The sequence below is a fragment of the Pezoporus occidentalis genome, unplaced genomic scaffold (genome assembly GCF_034315485.1).
Source record: "Pezoporus occidentalis ecotype Australia unplaced genomic scaffold, CSIRO_AGI_Poc_V1 ctg121, whole genome shotgun sequence".
In the NCBI taxonomy this organism is placed as follows: Eukaryota; Metazoa; Chordata; class Aves; order Psittaciformes; family Psittacidae; genus Pezoporus; species Pezoporus occidentalis.
The window spans coordinates 2,800,289-2,819,823 of NW_026913006.1; the positions used below are offsets into that span (position 1 = coordinate 2,800,289).

At 41.1% G+C, this 19,535-nt stretch overlaps 1 protein-coding gene across 5 annotated transcripts in view; it reads left to right on the forward strand.

Moving 5' to 3' along the window:
* Positions 1–16,915, forward strand: part of ANO1 (anoctamin 1) — an 82,875-nt gene extending 65,960 nt beyond the window's left edge. For all 5 annotated transcript variants that reach the window (XM_062607271.1, XM_062607266.1, XM_062607268.1 and 2 more), the window contains 10 exons: positions 903–1,104; positions 3,794–3,905; positions 5,005–5,062; positions 5,172–5,272; positions 5,501–5,646; positions 7,907–8,059; positions 10,142–10,194; positions 11,496–11,680; positions 13,463–13,568; positions 14,343–16,915. In XM_062607271.1, the coding sequence (XP_062463255.1) occupies positions 903–1,104; positions 3,794–3,905; positions 5,005–5,062; positions 5,172–5,272; positions 5,501–5,646; positions 7,907–8,059; positions 10,142–10,194; positions 11,496–11,680; positions 13,463–13,568; positions 14,343–14,603 (1,377 nt within the window). In that variant the 3' untranslated portion in view covers positions 14,604–16,915. The remainder of the gene's footprint in view (positions 1–902; positions 1,105–3,793; positions 3,906–5,004; positions 5,063–5,171; positions 5,273–5,500; positions 5,647–7,906; positions 8,060–10,141; positions 10,195–11,495; positions 11,681–13,462; positions 13,569–14,342) is intronic.
* Positions 16,916–19,535: the final 2,620 nt, after the last annotated feature.

A 19,535-nucleotide genomic window follows, 5' to 3' on the forward strand; every position in this document is an offset into this window, starting at 1 on the left:
AGCTTAAGCCCTTTCTAAAGGTAGACTATTCCAGACCAACTCAGTTAATTTAATTTTTTTGAGATTGGGTTATTTTTTTGTAATTGTATTTTCAGAGAATGGAACTGCAGTAAATCTGGTAACCCCAGTTGAAGAATTTGGACTTTATAAGAATCACATTTTAAAATTATTCATCTATTTAAGCAAAGAAGAGTTGAGTAAGATTTTGTATACCTTTACATTCCCAAGATGTGTGTTGATTTATCAGACTGAATTTCAGTTTGGGATTATGACAGCATAGCGAGCTTGAGTAGGGTATTTGATGGCTTATGTGCAGATTTAAGCTGAAATACTCCTCTCTGCTTCAACGCTGGCTTGATTTTATAATTCAGCAAATCCAATGGATCTATGCTGTTGCTGTTAGGGCTGAAAGGAAGCCCACTAATACTTTTAATATCAGCAAGTATAGGTTGCCCAAGGAAGTTGTGAATGCTGCATCCCTGGGAGTGTTCAAGGTCAGGTTTGACAGGGCTTGAAGCAGCCTGGTCCCTGGTCTAGTGGAAGGTGTCCCTGCCCATGGCAGGGGGTTGGAACTGAATGAGCTTTAAGGTCCCTTCCAACCCAAACCACTCTGTGATTCTATGATTCAAAGCAGTTTACCTTTAGGGCTTTTTTGGGGAAAAAAAAAAATAAAATATCCCTTTGCATGTGATTATGCCATCCTTGTATCATTTTTTCCATGTGATGATCAAATTTCTAGCAAAAGAGTGTATTTTCCCACAGTTCATCAAAGTGGCTGGGAGCCTTCATGCAGAACTGGGGGACTTGGCCCAGAGACCCCATTTTTAAGGTCACCACTAAGTCCCAAACAAAGTATTTATAGTTAAATCTTTCATAAGAGGCTATGCTGTTCTTACTTGTAGGTAGGGCTGACATTCGCTATCGTGTTTGGAGTCATCATATATAGGATCTCGACTGCAGCAGCGCTGGCAATCAGTTCAACTCCCTCGGGCCGCTCCAGTGTTCGGGTCACTGTCACTGCCACTGCTGTCATTATCAACTTGGTTGTCATCATCATCCTGGATGAAGTATATGGCTGCATTGCGAGGTGGCTCACTCAGATTGGTAGGTTTAAATCCTCAACTGATGTTTGCTCGAGCGAGAGGACCCAAATGACAAATGATGCACCTCAAAGTGGTGAGCAAACTCAGGAAATTCAAATGTGGGGCTAAATTCTAACCAGCTACTTACAAATAGCAAAAGGCACATAGATTTGACTTCATTTGTCAAGGGTGTTTTTCAGCAGTGGTAATGCTAATCCAGTTACAGGTAGCAGCAGAAATTCCTGTATCTAATATTGAGCTTCCCTCTTCTCTATCACACAACTGTTCTTTAAATCTTCTGCCATTTTTTAATTGGCATAAAACATGTTGTGAGAGGCAAAATTGTATGGTGCAAAAAACCCACACACAGTAGGAAAAAAAATTCTGAATAATTTCCAGCAAGCATCAGTGACAAAAGGGTCAGAAGTTTTTTCAGGTAAGTTCTTGTCCATCTGCAAACGTTTGTCATGGAGGTCAGCCAGGTGTGGAATGAAATTGGGATTACTGTTGTAATGCATCTGAATGGTGATATCTTCAGAAGTCAGGAGGTTGGAACTAGATGATCTTAAGGTCCTTTCTAACCCAAACCATTCTATGATTCCATGATTGACCACTCAGTGTGGCCATATTGCATTTATGTGTGTGTGTATATATATTGCCACGAATTATTTAGTGTGACCAGCAGATCGAAGGAGGTGATCCTGCCCCTCTACTCTGCTCTCGTGAGAACCCACTTGCAGCCCTGTGTGCAGTTCTGGTGTCCTCAACATCAGGACATGGAGAAGAGAAGCCTTCCAATATCTGAAGGGGGTCTACAAGGATGCTGAAGAGGGACTCTTCATACATAGATACAAGGCAGAAGTTCTTCCCTGTGAGGGTGCTGAGGCACTGGCACAGGTTGCCCAGAGAAGCTGTGGCTGCCCCATCCCTGGCAGTGTTCAAGGGCAGATTGGACAGGGCTTGGAGCAACCTCGTCTAGCGGAAGGTGTCCCTGCCTGTGGCAGGAGGTTGGAACTCAATGAGCTTTAAGGTCCATTCCAACTCAAACTGTTTTCTGATTCTATCAAATATATACCCCTTTGTTTAAAAGCTAAAGCTAAACAGCTTTTTTTTAGCTGGTGCATGAAGTTGCTAAACCACTGTCCATCATATTTGAGAAATCATGGCAGAGAGGTGAAGTTCCCGACGACTGGAAAAAGGGAAATATAACCCCCATTTTCAAGAAGGGGAAAATGGATGACCCAGGGAATTACAGACCAGTCAGTCTCACCTCTGTGCCTGGCAAAATCTTGGAGCAGATTCTCCTGGAAGGCATGCTAAGGCACATGAAAAACAACAAGGTGCTTGGTGACAGCCAGCATGGCTTCACTAAGGGGAAATCCTGCCTGACCAATTTGGTGGTCTTCTATGATGGGGCTACAGAACTGATGGACAGGGGTAGAGCAGTTGACGTCATCTACCTGGACTTGTGTAAAGCCTTTGAGACTGTCCCACACGACATCCTTGTCTCTAAATTGGAGAGACATCAATTTGATAGGTGGACCACTCAGTGGATAAAGAACTGGCTGGATGGCTGCACACAAAGAGTTGTGATCAATGGCTCAATGTCCAGCTGGAGACCAGTAACGAGTGGTGTCCCTCAGGGATCGGTGTTGCGACCAGTCTTGTTCAATATCTTCGTTGGTGACATGGACAGTGGGATTGAGTGTGCCCTCAGCAAGTTTGCCAATGACACCAAGCTGTGTGGTTCGGTTGATACGCTGGAGGGAAGGAATGCCATCCAGAGGGACCTTGACACGCTTGTGTGGTGGTCAGATGCCAACCTCATGAAGTTTAACCATGCCAAGTGCAAGGTCCTGCACCTGGGTCGGAGCAATCCCAGGCACAGCTACAGGTTGGGCAGAGAAGAGATTTAGAGCAGCCCTGTGGAGAAGGACTTGGGGGTGTTGGCTGATGAGAAAATGAACATGAGCAGGCAGCATGTGCTTGCAGCCCAGAAAGCCAACCGTATCCTGGGCTGCATCAAAAGGAGTGTGACCAGCAAGTCGAAGGAGGTGATCCTGCCCCTCTGCTCTGCTTTTGTGAGACCTCACCTGGAGTATTGTGTGCAGTTCTGGTGTCTTCAACATAAAAAGGACATGGAGCTGTTGGAACAAGTCCAGAGGAGGGCCACAAGGATGATCAGGGGACTGGAGCACCTCCCGTATGACGACAGGCTGAGGAAGTTGGGGCTGTTCAGCCTGGAGAAGAGAAGGCTGCGTGGAGACCTCATAGCAGCCTTCCAGTGTCTGAAGGGGGCCTTTAGGGATGCTGGACAGGGACTCTTCATTAGGGACTGTAGTGATGGGACAAGAGGTAATGGTTTCAAACTTAAACAGGAGAAGTTTAGGTTGGATATAAGGAAGAAGTTTTTTACTGTGAGGGTGGTGAGGCACTGGAATGGGTTGCCCAGGGAGGTTGTGAATGCTCCATCCCTGGCAGTGTTCAAGACTAGGTTGGAAGAGGCTTTGGGTGATATGGTTTAGTGTGAGGTGTCCCTGCCCATGGCAGGGGTGTTGGAACTAGGACTTAAGGTCCTTTCCAGCCCTAACTATTCTATGATTCTATGAAAAGATGACTCATGTTTTCCAAAGCCCACCTTTATAAGATCTTTAAATGTTCCAGGTAGGATTAGTTCCTTAACATTTCTTACGTATTTCACCTTGTTCCAGAGGTGCCAAAAACTGACAAGAATTTTGAAGAGCGGCTGATTTTTAAGGCTTTCCTCCTGAAGTTCGTCAATGCCTACACACCCATCTTCTATGTTGCTTTCTTCAAAGGCCGGTGAGTTATGCTAAATGCTGTTCCTTGTTTCTACTCGTTGCTTATGAGACAGCTGCTGCTGAGCTAAGACCATAATCAGACAGTAAAGTAAATCTGGCTTAAGCATGCCTCAGTATTGACCCCAAACCTCTTCAGTCTCATGGGATAATGCACAGACTTTGTACTCTGCAGTTTCAAATTTGTTAAAGCCATTTATTAAGGTAACCATAGAAAAGATTCATAGAATAGTTTGGGTTGGAAGGGACCTTCAAAGCTCATCTACTCCAACCCCCATGCAATAAGCAGAGACATCTTCAACTAGATCAGGTTGCCCAGAAAAACATCCAGCTTGGCCTTGAGTGTCTCCAGGGATGGTGCATCCACCACCTCGCTGGGCAACCTGTGCCAGTGTTTTACCACCCTTACTGTGAAAAATTTCTTCCTCACATCCAGCCTGAATCTCCCCTCTTTTAGTTTAAAACCACCTCTCATCCTGTCACAACAATCCTGCTAAAAAATTTCTCCCCATCTTTCTTATAGGCTCCTTTTAAGAACTGAAACGCCACAATAAGGTGTCCCTGGAGTCTTCCCTTCTTCAAGCCAATCTGTCTCAGCCTTTCCTCATAGCAGAGGTGCTCTAGCCCTCTGATCACTTTTTGGCCCATCTCTGGTCCCTCTCCAACAGGACCATATTTTTCCTGTACTAATAAATCTATGCATTCAGCTACAATCTCCCACCAGATTATTAACTGTTTTCTATTTACCGCTCCTAATTTAATATCATAGCAAGTATCATCTCTCTTCTTGCAATCAGCAGGAAAACATAAAGCTAAAACAAAGTATCCATGTGGCACATTCCAGCTAGTGCAACAGTAATGAGGATTACCTCAGAGGATTTCTGCCTGGAATATTGTAGGGCACAACACTTGCAGTTTTACCAAGTCATTTACTCGGTAAACAGGACTTGCTCTTTAAAACAAAACCAAAGATAATGTCATTCATTTTTTCAGGACTAAGCACTAAGTGGTCCCATTCAAAGGCATAGAGTTTGACTTTAGGAATCACATATCAAAAGTATAAAATCCATAGCAAGTTTATAATTCTAACCATTGTACCCTAGATTTGTTGGACGTCCAGGAGACTATGTCTACATTTTCCACTCTTTCCGAATGGAAGAGGTAATTTCACTTTCCCTCTGTCTGTGATCTTGTTGGGTGTGAGGACCATCTGCTTCTGCCACAGGGATGCAGCAGATGTTCTGACTGTTGTTTCCTCTGTCCACCCTAGTGTGCTCCAGGAGGTTGCCTAATGGAGTTGTGTATCCAGCTCAGTATTATCATGTTGGGCAAGCAGCTGATCCAGAACAATTTATTTGAGATTGGCATCCCGTAAGTAGCAATTTTTGCTTGTTTCTTGTTGGGGTTTTATTAAACGCATGGTTTTTAGGACATGTGAAATACACGGTGTGTCCACTGCCCCTTGACTTGTACTCTGCTCTTGCACAGTGTTTATGAAAATAGGTATGAAGCTCATTATGTCTGCTAATGTAAAATAGCTGCAAAATAGGCACTGTGCCCCCAAGGGCATGCTAATGAAATCCTTCCCTTTTCCCCCAGAAAAATGAAGAAATTTATACGCTACATGAAGTTAAAGCGTCAGCATTCTTTAGACCATGAAGAGCACATTAAAAAAAAGCAGCGCTATGAAGTGGACTATAACCTGGAGCCTTTTGCTGGACTTACCCCTGAGTATATGGAAATGAGTGAGTGGGATGAGAAGAAGGCATTTTAAACCACAATTATTCTGACAAACCGTGATGGAGAGCTGAGGTTTTTGAATTGTAGATAAAGTGGACATTAGATATGAGGCATAACTTAATTATTGAAGTATATAGTCTCGGACTGTAGCATGTTTAAGCCAACCACTGGCTGCTTCATGGATGAATTGGGCAGCATATTGTCACAGAATCACAGACTGGTTTGGGTTGGAAGGGACCTCAAATCTCATCTAATTTCAACCCCCTGCCATGGGCAGGGACACCTTCCGCTAGACCAGGTTGCTCCAAGCCCGTCCAACCTCGCCTTGAACACTGCCAGGGATGGGGCAGCCACAGCTTCTCTGGGCAACCTGTGCAGGGCCTCACCACCCTCACAGGGAAGAACTTCTGCCTAAGATCTAAGCTGAACTTCCCCTGTTTAGATACTTTCTCTCAAGCCATGTGATATATCACTGTCAAGTTTCAAATGCAAATGATTAAATGGCATAAACTTGAGATTGTCACTTTCTCATCAGTTGCACCCTGCATTGGAAATAAGTTACTTAATTCAGATTTGATAATTTCCACTGCATATTGTCACACAGGATTGTTTCTTTTTAATGAAATCTGGACTAAATCTTCTTAGGGATAAGTGCCTGTAGGCGAGGTTGTACTTAACACATCACATACAATTGGGATTTTTAAAATAACATGTTATGTTTAGTGAGTGATACGAAATTTAAGCACTGGATATCAGCTCTGCGTTGCTGCATAACTCTATTTCTTTTCCTACTTTTAATCTTGGAAAGGCTGAGAACCGCTCAACATAATGCCCTTAGTGACATGGTTTAGTGGTGGTCTTGACAGTGGACTTGATGATCTTAAAGATCATTTCCAACCTAGTTGATTCTGTGATTTCATGATTCTATAATGCTGTTTGCTACAGTATCCAGCATTCCTGAAGGATCTTTCTTAAAAGAGCAACTTTATTTAGTATTTTAAGAAATGACTAAGCAAAACAGTGGTGAAGGGTAATGAAGTAAAATAACACCAAAAATTCGCATTTCCAGTAAATGCAGAGGCAAATTAGAATAGCTGATGACCTTGATGTTCAGAGTAGGGGAAACAGACTGAAATTTAACAGTACAAGCTACAAGGTCATGCTGTCAGTTCCTAAAAATATGAAAAGATGCAGTTACTGAGATCAGCATTTAGAAGTAACAGAGGAAGAGAAAGGTGGAGCACTGACGGTATCAGAGTGAGTATGATATCATTGTCATGTCCTCATCAGACAAAAGCAAGTATGACCCCAGGTTGTAGGAAGCAAATTATTCCCAATAAAGGCAGAGAATCAGTCACGTCCCTTTTGAAGCCTGCAAGTTTCTATACTTCAGAAGATGAAGCTTCCAGTGGGAATGAGTGCTAAAAACCTGCTGGGTGGAGTATGGCACATTTCTATAGAGCTCACACAGTTGCTGCCATATTCCCACTCCTTCAGATCACTCCTGTGCCAGTCTCACTGATGGCAAATTTAGTTTAGGAGTTTCTTTATCCATGATATTGAGGTGCTGGAGCAGGTCCAGAGAAGAGAAATGGAGCTAGAGAAGGGCAATGGAGCTGGTGAAGGGCCTGAAGCCCAAGTGTGATGAGGAATGGCTGAGGGCCCTGGGGGGTTTAGTCTGGAGAAGAGAAGGCTCATGAGGGACCTTATCACTCTCTACAGCTACCTGAAAGGAGGATAGAGCCAGGAGGGGGCTGGTCTCTGCTCCCAAATAACAAGTGACAGGACAAGAGGAAATGGCCTCAAGCTGTGCCAGGGGAGGTTTAGACTGGAGATTAGGAACAATTTCTTCCCTGAGAGAGTGTTCAGGCATTGGAACAGGCTGCCCAGGGCAGTGGTGGAGTCACTGTCCCTGGAGGTGTTCACAAACTGTGCAATGAGACCATTAGTGCCATGGTTTCATGGTGGCCTTGGCAGTGCTGGGGAATGGTTGGACTTGATCTTAAAGGTCTTTTCCTAGTTGATTCTGTGATTAAGTGATTCTATAATTCTGATTAATTTATCTTGCCTTTTGTAAGAGGGGCAACTGGCCCTTTGGTGCCCAAATGAAACAGCAGTCAGGCAAACCCTGCCTGATGCCAAAAATGGGATTTAGTTTCACAGCACATGTCATCTTGTTAGAATTTAATGGGATGGCACTGATGGGATGATGCAATTTGATAAATACTGAACACAGCTGATGAAATGGTTTCTTTTTCTTTCTAGTTATTCAGTTTGGGTTTGTGACTTTGTTTGTTGCATCCTTCCCATTGGCACCTTTGTTTGCTTTGTTGAACAACATAATTGAAATCCGTCTAGATGCAAAAAAGTTTGTTACTGAGCTGAGGAGACCGGTAGCAGTCAGAGCAAAGGATATAGGTAAGCACACATTGCTATTGTTATCCCTTTGTTTATTCCTGGATGGATGGCAGGATATTATTACACTGAGTTAGTTTCATTAACAGGAAGATATTTATAGGAAAATTCAAAACATTAGACTGCACTTTAACTGTGAACTGTCATAACTTATCAAGGATTTACTTTTAAAATAGAAACACCAGAGCTCGAATATTTTATTAAGTAAACAATATCATTTTTCAAATCAAAATGATCAATGCAATAGTTAAATATCTCACTTGGCTCTGCACATCAACAATCCTTCCTGGCAATGCAGTTTTCTTGCAGAAGTAAAAATTCCTGCATTTAATAATTCTGGAGTTAGCCTGGAGAAATACCCTTGGGAATGAGAGAAGACTCAGAAGTCTGTGGGTAAATGTATCCCTTCAAACCTACACAGCATTAACGTTGGAAGGGTTAAGCTGAAAGCTGCAGTGAATTTAGGTGGGACTGGGCTCTGCAGCAGTATGGCGACACCAGGCCAATCCTCCCCCTACTATGGGGGGTAACAGCTATGGGTGTGTGTAATGAGGAACCTATTTCTCCCAAGCATTGGTTACTTATCATTAAAAAGGTCATTGAAGTAATTGTTCATGTTACAGAACCACTCAGCCAGAGCAGTGGAGTTCATGATCTGTTACCAAACTCAGTGTTTATTCCGGTTGTGGAAGCAGAGATTTTCCCTGGGCTCATCCTTGTGCCTTCAGATCATCCTAGAGCTGAAGAACACACTGCATTTTAGCATGCTGTTGCCTTTACCACATTTTTTTGGGGGTGTTTTGTGGCTGGCTCAGCTTGATGATGCATGTGAAGGTTGCTGGTGAGACGTTTTAGGCAGGGTGTTGTTGGTTTTATGGTTGTGGTAGGGGTTTTGAGGTTTTTCTTTTGGTTTTGAGAGGGTGCAATTCAATCCTGACCTTGTGGGTGAAAGAACCCCACTTCTTTCAGAGACAATCTGAAGTCGGAGACTGTGAGATGGTCACAGACATACCAGACAAGCTTTTAGGGCAGGCATCAGCAGAATCAGGAAAAATTAGGAAAGGGAGAAAGTCCCACCGGCTCAACGCAGTGGGCAACCACTGGCAGCAAACACAGATCTATCTCTGTTTCCACTGCTACTGTAATATCTTTTCCTGAAGTTCAGTTCTGTACTTCTGACCTTCAGTTCTGTCCAGGCTGGCTTGTCTGCTGTGCCAGGAGACCAGTTAGTTTTCAAGCAAATGATTTGGCCAGGCTGGAGGAGTCTTCCAGGGATATCTCCCTGTGTAAAGCCTCCTACATCTTTCTTCCTCTTCAGACCCAGAATAGGAGAGTGGCTCGTCAGCGCTGTAACCACAGGGATCTTGTAGCAGCCCTGTATTTCTTCATCAAGAAGCTTTTCTGTGAGGAGTGGGATCTCCAGAGGGGGATGGGTCAGAGCTGGGGTACTTCATGCATCATTCTCAGGCTAAATCTGGAGGGGTTGAACCTGATTCAGCATAGGGTTGGTTGGTATTACATTTTGTCTGCACAGAGCCCATGCTCAGGAAACCCGTACCTGTGTGGTTTCCAGATGCAACTGGAAAAATCCCATCAAGTGGCTCCACTGGAGCTTTGCTTTCTCAAAACTGAGCTAGGATCAAGAGTGATGAGAAGGTGTAGACACAGATTGAGGTAGATCTTTAAAGCTGGTAAATCAGTATGTTCTGCACCATGTGTATGAAAGTTCCAGCTCCCTGTCTGTAGCTTTCTTCTCCTCAGGCATTTGAAAAGTGTGAATGAAATTTCCTGATGTTTTTCTTTTCTACCTATGCAGGCATTCCTCTGTCTTACACTTGCCTCCCTCTTCCACAAAGAAGTTTTTAACTTAAGACCTCAAAAAATAGGTGCCTAAACATTGACAGATTTGGGCTCCCTTTGCCTACAGGTTGTCAAATTAATCTCTTATAATTTGTTCTTCTTTTAATTTAAAATATAATGCTAGTTTGGCACAGTCTTAAGTGCTCCTAACACTGTTAACTAAAAAAGTAATTTATCACAATTTAGTGACTGGAATAGCATTTACACGTTTGTCTCCTTCCTCAGGAATCTGGTATAATATCCTCAGAGGTATTGGAAAGCTTGCCGTCATCATAAATGTAAGTAATTTGGCATGAATAACATTTTAACTCAATAGGCCTGCTTTTCCATTCTGCTCTAGTAGTTTTATTTCAGTGTAAATCCCTTAAAATCAAGAGAAAGTAGATTTAAATATTTTCTGAAATATTAGAACATCCCAGCCCTTAGAAAATTTTAGCTCACTTTAATATATTAATGTATGTACTTACCTAATATTCTATATGAATAGACATCCACGATGATCATCATCAGTTTCATTAATTGAAACAAGAAAAGCTGAATGACAAGCTGAAAACATATTTGAGACGCAGAAAAACAGGGGCCGTGTAGGGCCTTATAGCCACGTCTCCATGTGCCCTCATGGCTTTTCCACCATTACCCAGACTAGAAATCCCTTCATTTTGCTCACAGGTGTCTGTTGTGCAATGACCAAACCATTCTTTTGGTTATTTGGCAGACTGCCCTAATTTGTCTTTACCATTTCCTCTCTTTTCTTTTGGAAATAATGTCTCCTTTTTTTTTGTTTTTTTTTTCTTTTCCTCCTTGTAGTCTCTCTTTGTCATTATCCAGTGTTATTTTTCCCCTCTTTGATCTATGTACTATGCCTCTTTATTGTAAAAGAAGTAAAACGTTTTGTACTGTGTTTGTTCCACATGTACATGAGATTAATACCAGTGAGAATGTTTCATAAGAATGACAAGAAGGGCTAAAGTCCTGAAGAGCTCAGCTGAACTGGTTCTCTTGCATTTTCTGTAGCACATATTTAGAAAGCCTTTTTAAATCACAAAATACAATGCAGTTTTGGGGACTATAAATATAAAACTGGGCTCAGCCTGCTCATCCTTTTGATGGAGTTGAAATACATACCTGATTTTACAATGCGGTGAGAATTTAAAGAGTCACTTCACTGCTGGTTGTTTGCGGAACACAAAATTACTTGGAAATCAATCAGTTGGACCTTATACAATGCATCAGGGACAAGCTGTGGCTTATGTAGTGCCATATTTTGCTCTCCTCTGGTGCTTGGGAGTATGGCCGCTTCATTCTCTGCAGAGTCCAAGTTGTTATCCAGGTAGGAATCTCAGTCAACATGGAGCTATTCCACCTAATATTCTGCAACTAAAAAAAGTAAGCAATAGATCCTACCTTGTTGCATCAGTGAATACTCCATTTTTAGGACCCCGTTGGCCGGAATCTCCCCCTTTGTTAACTAAAGCAGTCCCTGAGTTGCATGAGTTTGTTTGGACAAGACATACTTGAGGATATTATGAACTTAACCACTGCCTGAATGTTGCGCTCACTCTTTACTCTTATGGCTTAGGCATTTGTGATCTCATTCACATCCGACTTCATTCCACGCCTCGTGTACCTGTATATGTACAGTGAGAATGGCACCATGCATGGCTTCGTGAACCATACACTGTCTTCTTTTAATGTCAGCGATTTTCAAGCAGGAACAGCTCCCAATGACCCCATGGATCTTGGCTACGAGGTTCAGATATGCAGGTACTCTCTTGAATGATAACTAATTTTAAGTAATTGACTAAGAATGGGACAAATTTCTACATTCTTGGGCAGGTCCCTTGTATTTTCAAGACCTTTTTAGCACCTTGGTAGCCTTTTCTATCAGATGGATCCATTGCCTTGAACATTTTCACTTACATATTAAGCAACCACAAAACCTGCTTATTTTGGGAAACAGGGCTTAGCGTTGTTCAAGTCAGTGTTTGTCCATGCAATGATTTTTCTTATGTATTCCTTTTTTCAAGAAAAGAGATGAATTATGATAAAGAGTACAGTGATGCTTTAAGGGAAGAAAACGATGTTACTCTGATGTCATGTTGTCATACCACATGCTGTTGATATGATGTTTCTGTAACAATTCCTGATGAGATTAATAGCATCCTTTTCTCCACTGGAACTTAAGACCTATTTAAATTGTTGTTGTACAGGAAATCTGCATGCCTGTAACAATATCTACATATTCTTTTCATTTTTAAAGGAAATTATTGTCACATAGTTTGGCTTAGGAAGCAGTCTAGGTCAGTGCTGAAACACACACTTTGTCTAAGCTTCCTTGCATATGCATCACCTTCAAAACAAATATTTTAACATTTAGAATTGGGGACCAAAGCCAAATAATAGAATCCCAGACTGGTTTGTGTTGGAAGGGACCTTAAAGCTCATCCAGTTCCAACCCCCTGCCACGGGCAGGGACACCTTCCACTAGACCAGGTTGCTCCAAGCCCCGTCCAACCTGGCCTTGAACACTGCCAGGGATGGGGCAGCCACAGCTTCTCTGGGCAACCTGTGCCAGCGCCTCAACACCCTCACAGGGAAGAACTTCTGCCTAAGAGCTCATCTCAATCTTCCCATTTTCAGCTTAAAGCCATTCCTCCTTTTCCTGTCCCTACAGGCCCTTGTAATATAACAGTGAAAGCACTTAGGCCAGCAAAACTGAAAGGGGGATAAAGGAGGTGAAGAAGAGGAAAACAAGGAGGGAAGAGACATTTCAAGGAGGAAAAAAGAGAAAGCTGACTAGCTTTGCTTCCTTTTATTTTGTCCTGGTTATCTCAGCCACAGGATAAATAAGGTTGCAAACATATTTTTAGCACAGAACTTATGGAATAGAAGTCCAGTACAAAAATGCCAGATTTATTTGCTTTCTACTCCTAGACTCTTTCCCATCTCATCATTTCCTTTATATTCTATGGACTTTTAAATAATTTGAAATCATAGAACCCTAATTGCTTCAACATAGGAATCATGCTGTGATTCAAGTTTAGTGTGGTTTTTCTTGGTCCCGTTTCTAACAAGTTACTGTTGATGAGCTCATAGATTTTCTGTGAGCAACAGCTAAGGCAAAATACTCATCTTCTGTCTATATGGCAAACATGAGCTGATCATGAGCAAGGAGAACACTACATAGTATAACACACCCCATGGATCTGAGATCAGTATTTGTGTCTTTAAAATTAGTCTTATAAATATAGGTTGGCTTGGGTTTTACCTATCTTAAAATAAATTATCTAACTGTGTAATTTACTTCGTCTTTATGCAGAATTGGTATTATGTGTACTAATCAGAAGGTAGTAAGATGGAAGACCTTTAATTTGGAGTAAAGCTTGTGGGAGGCTTTCAGTTGTTAAGAGGTTAATAATGTCTCATACTGTAGTAGTGAACTTTTTTTTAGAAGGCTTGATTTCCTGTTCAACCCTTTGGTATTAATTCCTTATGGTGCTAAAATTTCTGAATGACATCACTGATTTACTGAGTCTTGTTTTGCAGATACAAAGATTATCGAGAACCCCCCTGGTCTGAAAACAAGTATGACATTTCAAAGGATTTCTGGGCTGTCCTAGCAGCAAGATTAGCATTTGTGATAGTTTTCCAGGTAGGTTGTACTGCAGGTACTTTCTATCTGAGAAAGAAAAAGAGTTATACTATTTCTTTAGCTGTATAAGGCAAGCCACCTTTGGAAATAAGCTATTAGGTCAAAAAAAAAAAATGATCTTCTTTCTCAGCTGCCCATCCTTATTCACCCTCTTCACCCATGCAGAGCCAGTTATATCCTCAGTGGAAAAAGTAACCACCAGAGAATCCCTGAACCAGTTTGATGCAGAAGCAACAGAATAACCTTAGTAAGCAGCAAAGCACAAGGCTAATATTGATTAGATCCCACCAATTTCTCCAGGGGAACAACAACAAATTCACTGAAGCAGCATCAGTTTCATCCCAAATAATTTCTAAACCTGGCCAAGAAATTAAATGTCCAAAATTTGCGAAGTTAGAGTTTTTAAATAAGGAACATTTCATTGGAATGTATTTTACCAACTTGCATCATTTTACTTCTTGCTGTTTGCTTCTGTCCTTCTGATGTGAAACTTTTAGGGCATGTATCATATGGCAGTATTCTACTGGATTTCTAGGTGATTGTGACAGTATTTGTACATAAAACAAGAGATCTGTGTCTGCCATTTTTCTCTACTTCTAGCAAGGAGTAGAGATGAATTTGGCTTGGTATCAGGCTTGTGACATGCAGTTGAACCCAACTCAAACACTGTTCTTTCCTTATTTTGCCTTCATAAGTACACTGAGAATGGCCCCTTCCCCTACAGTCATCCTTTCTTTTGATCTTGCTGACATGTTCTCACAATTTCATTTTCAGAACTTGGTCATGTTTATGAGTGAATTTGTTGACTGGATTATCCCAGACATTCCCAAGGACATTAGTCAGCAGATCCATAAGGAGAAAGTTCTCATGGTGGAGGTCTTCATGAGAGAAGAGCAAGGGAAGCTGCAGTTGCTAGAAACCTGGAAAGACAAGGACAAGAAAAAAGGTGAAAACTGTAACAATCACAGCCCCAGACTCTCCAGGAGCCACAGTGGAAGCTTGTCCTCCTGCCATTCATACCCTCTTGATGTCTAGAAGAGGAGGGAATTGAGTATGTCAGGGTATTCCACTGATACACAAGCCATTGCATTTGAAGCAGGACTTGATTAATGGACAACCTGGTGCATGTTGAAGGATGTGCTGCCATTTTACTCCCATCTTTGTGAGAAAAGCTCTTCTTACAAACATGGAGGACCACAGTCTATTTCTGATAATGTGTTTTTTTTCTTTTGCACAAGCAGCAATGCAGGGAATTTTTAATAACACTATTGATGGTGGTGTGTGTTAAGAAATGCAGGTACTTAGTATGTCTTGATAATCTCTGAGAATCTGACCTTAGCCTATTAATTAACTAATTAAAGGTAACTTTTAAGTCATAATACTAGTAATTTAAGTGATAATACTAGTAATTTAAAATATTTAAAAGATTTTTGAAACCCCAGGCTTGAAGGTCTATGGGATAACTCCATAAAGTGTATGCAAAATCAGCTTTAGAGTGTGCCCTAGTATTCCTTTTGGCAGGACAGACACCATGTAAAGCCTATCAGACTGACACGCTTTCCCTGTCAGGCTGTAGCTCTGCTGGCAGACATCTGAGTGTGATCCTGGAGGTGTGAAACAAGCACCAGGGTACTGCTCTTTTCAGAAACATCAGAAAAATGAACCTGGAAAAGTTCTTTCTTACCAGTGCAGGGCTGATGTGGGTCTGAAGTTGCCTCAGCTGTGTGTGTGCAGAACCCCAGCAGCTCCTTGCTTACGGCCAGGCAGCAGTAGCACAACCCTGGAGATCCTCCCAGAAGGTAGATGATCACAGAGCATTTGGTTAAATGCCCTGAATTAATTAGCACATGTAGAGAGCCCTGCCTAGTACTCAGACACTGGTGTTGCTGAGGAAATTCCCTTTTCCCATTAGTTTAGCACATCCCTTTCTCAGCCAGGCTTTTGTCTGTAGCCCTCTATCCTCTGCAGAAGAGGTTTTCACAGCCAGTTGTTCCTGCAGACGTTCTGCTGTTGAATGGCACTTCAAGGAGGCTGTGCCAGAGGGGTAAATCCAAACCACGTCCCATTTACTGTCCTCAATGGAAGTTTTGCCTGCACTATGGCTATAGGACCAGACCGTCAGTTAGTCACAGGACTTTTCTTTTGTCTTAAAATACTCTGTCTTTTGTACAAGGAGCTTCCTTAAAGTAGAAGTCTAAAGTCCTTACTTAAAATGCCTAGCTAAATCCCAGCAATACACCTCTTGAAGCATAGGACATTTCAGTTTTGCTTTGTCAAATGACAAAACTGCACTTCCAAATAATATTGGTGCAATTAACCTCCTCTCTTTTATTGCTTTGTTTTGTCCATGGCGCTTACATTACAAATATCAAACTGAAAAATAAAACAAAAATGAAAGATTCCTTTAAAGTCTAACTACTGTATGGTTTGTTACAAAACCAAACATCAAAAGGCTGTTTTCAAGAGAAGTTAGTTGTTTCCCTTTTCCTTTCCTTTTTTTCTTTGCCAAACTAATTTAAAGATAAATGCTAGAACTTCAAAAAAGAAAAATGCCATATTTAGCTTTTGATCTATTTATTTGTTTTAAAGTATGTGATAAACTTGATATATTTCTATAGTCTGTCCAAAGAAGGTACCAGAAAAGTAATTATGTGGAAGAAAGAAAATGGTATTAACCAAATATTCTTGAAGCTTATTTAAGATATTGATCCAACCAAAGATTTTTATTAATAAAGGGCTTATATTTTGTTAACTCTTGTTTCTGTTATACTTTGACTGCAGGAATGCCACTATTTTAAAAATTTGTAACTTTGATTTGTAAATTTGATAGCTTACAACTGTCGGGACAAATCTTGCCTGGTCTATTCACACAAGCATTACTCCTGGTAGTATTTACTAGATCAGGCCCACTGACTGCAACAGGACTGTGAGTGGGAATAGATCAAGCAGAATTCTGTCTGTACATCCATGTTCTTCCTCTCATTCCTTGGAACCCAAACGATCCAGAAGAAAGCCAAATGTGAACTACCTATTCAGAAGAGAAATCTTTGGGGAACCGCCTCAAAGGGGATTTTATCTGTAAATACTTATCCAAAAGTATTCCCGACTTAATACTGACATTCCTGTAAATGGTGGAACTATATCCTGAACACATACTTATCATAATTGTTCCTTATTTGCTGAAATCATGAAATATTAACAGTTGCTTATACTTTCTTTTGTACAGTAAATTGTTTGAAATGGAATTTTGTATATATAAAACCCCTGTATTACTACTTGGAGAACTATAAAACTTTCATGGAATCATTTTTTAAGAAAAGCAAATATATATAAATTCTGGTTTAGTTTGTTTGGGGGTTTTTGTTGTTTGTTTGCTTTGTGGTGTTTTTTTTTTTTTGTGGGTTTGTTTTGTTTTTTCCTTTGAATGCTTATTTGAAATAAATATGCAAGAGTTTCTTCTGTGGGACAGGTTCTGTTCCCAGTCCTCCTTGGGATCTGAACACACAACTGAGTACTGTTTGAGAAATGCAGGAATTCATGCTGCAGTTTGCTCCAGACTGCATCTATGATGCCGTTTGTGTACTTGGAAGGCAGAGGCCATAACTGAGATTTGCAGGTACCAACTACTTCATTTCCAGACATCTTCCCCACAACATCCAAGGTAGATCTTGTGTTTGGGCTGCTTTAGATTCTCACTTTGGGATGAAGTGAATCCCACCTAAAATGGGAGAGCTGCCAGCACTGACCTAAACACTGAATATTAGCTGATTGATTTTACCCTGGGAGCTTTAACTTGCTTCTGATTTTAGTCTTAGGCACTAAGCAGGATCTAACATGTAAGAACTTTCAGTAAGGCATTTGAAATGGGCTTGCAACAAGGAGGGATGCTGTTTGGTTTGCTCATTTAAACTGAAAAATGCATTCACTCTTACGAATGAAATGGTAAAACTGAAGGAATTAAACTTGGGGATTCCTTCTGCTGCGTCTTGCTGAATTCAGCTCTGAAGGGAAGTGACTGAGGAAGCAGAAGGGCTCCACTATGTATGTCACACCTTTATTGCCTTGTGGGACCTGCACAAGTAAAGCTGCGCTCAGAACCTGGCCTGTCCTTTCCAATTTTCTCTCCTTCTCCCATTTAATGTGGCTTCATGCCAATTCTCCCCTTTTAACCAGAAAAATATTAATTCTCTAACTAACAAAATTTAGTTAGAAGTGAGAATTCTGTTTCGAGGTAGTGGATATGAAAACCAGAAGCAGGTAAATCTCTGCCTAGTTGGTAACTGGTTTTGTTTTGTCAGTTCTTGAAGACAAAATAGTAGCTAGGGGTTCATTAGGTATTAGGAAATCATCCTGTCAGCACAATAGGGTGGGTATGAGTCTGAATCTTCTGGATTTCCATGTCATTGTGTTTCTAAGATACTGTCTTACAAATATTTTGCAGTCTTAAATAGCTTAAGGGTGAATAAGTCTCACGTCAAGGCACAGACACTATTCTATTTTTAAATCCTCCATGCTCTCTGGTCCTGAGCTGTTAATGATCTTTTTGGCTGCTGTGATTTCCAATAAGCAATAATAAAATTAGATACTTTTCATCTTAGCACCTCAGGAATCTGAACTCTCCTGAAGTCCCGTAGATCACTCGAGTGCATTTATATTTTCCTATGAAGTTTTCAGAGCAAGCAACATTTTTTTCCCCTTTTTTGCCACTGAAGAAACTGTCTTAAAATTTATATGGATTCCATTCAAACTCTTCTTCAATTCTTTGCACATTTGAGTACTATTTATTCCATGACCAAACACAATATGCCATTTTTAGTACAGCACAGAAAAACCAACGTTCTTTCTTTAACCTCCTTCTTTTTTTAAGCCCAGCAGGCCTTTTGTGAAGAAGAAGCTACTAATGTGGCTTTGTAATTTTAAGCTCCTTCCTTAATAATACCATGCATGCCACCTGAGTCAAGGCCACCTGAAGCCAAAGAAAGTATTTCTTTTGATTCCCCTTGACTGCAGTGCACCTTACGTGAGACTAAGCACTGCTTCTTGATAAGTTACAATAAGAATTTGCGAAGCTTGGTTACTTTTATAAGTGAAAGTGTCAGGTAAAGCCAAAATACATTCATTCGCCTGAGTTGTGCAAGCAGCAAGGAAGTTGTGCTACTTCCCATGAGGTAAACGACTCAGAAAATCAAAGGCATGATACAGTCATTTGAACTTCATTCCACAAATTTGAAAGTTTTGAGGTTACAGCTTTCATTTTTCTGTGGGGAAAAAAGTCATGCCCAAATGGGAAATGTATCCATATGGATGCTCATGAGAAAAAGAATCAAAATATTTAGAGGAATTCTTGTGCTGAACAAGCTTAACAGTGTAACAAATTCATTTTTCAGAGCAAGAGTTAAGTGTGGGTATTAAGACACCTTCCTTAGAGCAAAAGGAAAGGTTATTCCTTGGTTTTACTTCTAAATGAAAAAAAGAGTGTTCATCTTCTCTACTTCAAATATAAGAATGGAGGCTATGGAAAAGGTGCAGATAGAGAAAGGAATATCATCAGGTCATTAGATGGCTTTTGCTGAGGTTTTTGTTGATACTGTGTTCAGGTGGAAGATGGAAGGCTTTGGTCATAGAATCATAGAATGGTTTGGGTGGGAAGAGACCTTAAAGCTCGTCCAGTGCCAGGAAGGGTTGGAACTGTCCTGGGCAGGGAAACCTTCCTCTAGACCAGGTTGCTTCAAGCCCTCTCCAGTCTGGCCTTGAACACTTCCATTGGAAGGAAACAAATGAAGAGTAAAAGTGAGAAGACTCTGACATCAGTAAGGGCTTGGTGACTGCGCCTTCCCCAGTGATGTACTAAACTGCAAATAATAAGATCCTAGGGAATCAAAACTAAATGGTTCCTCTAGGATACACTTCTTTTAAACATTGATCAGAACAACTTATAAGCTCTCACACAGCTTCCAACATTGAAGT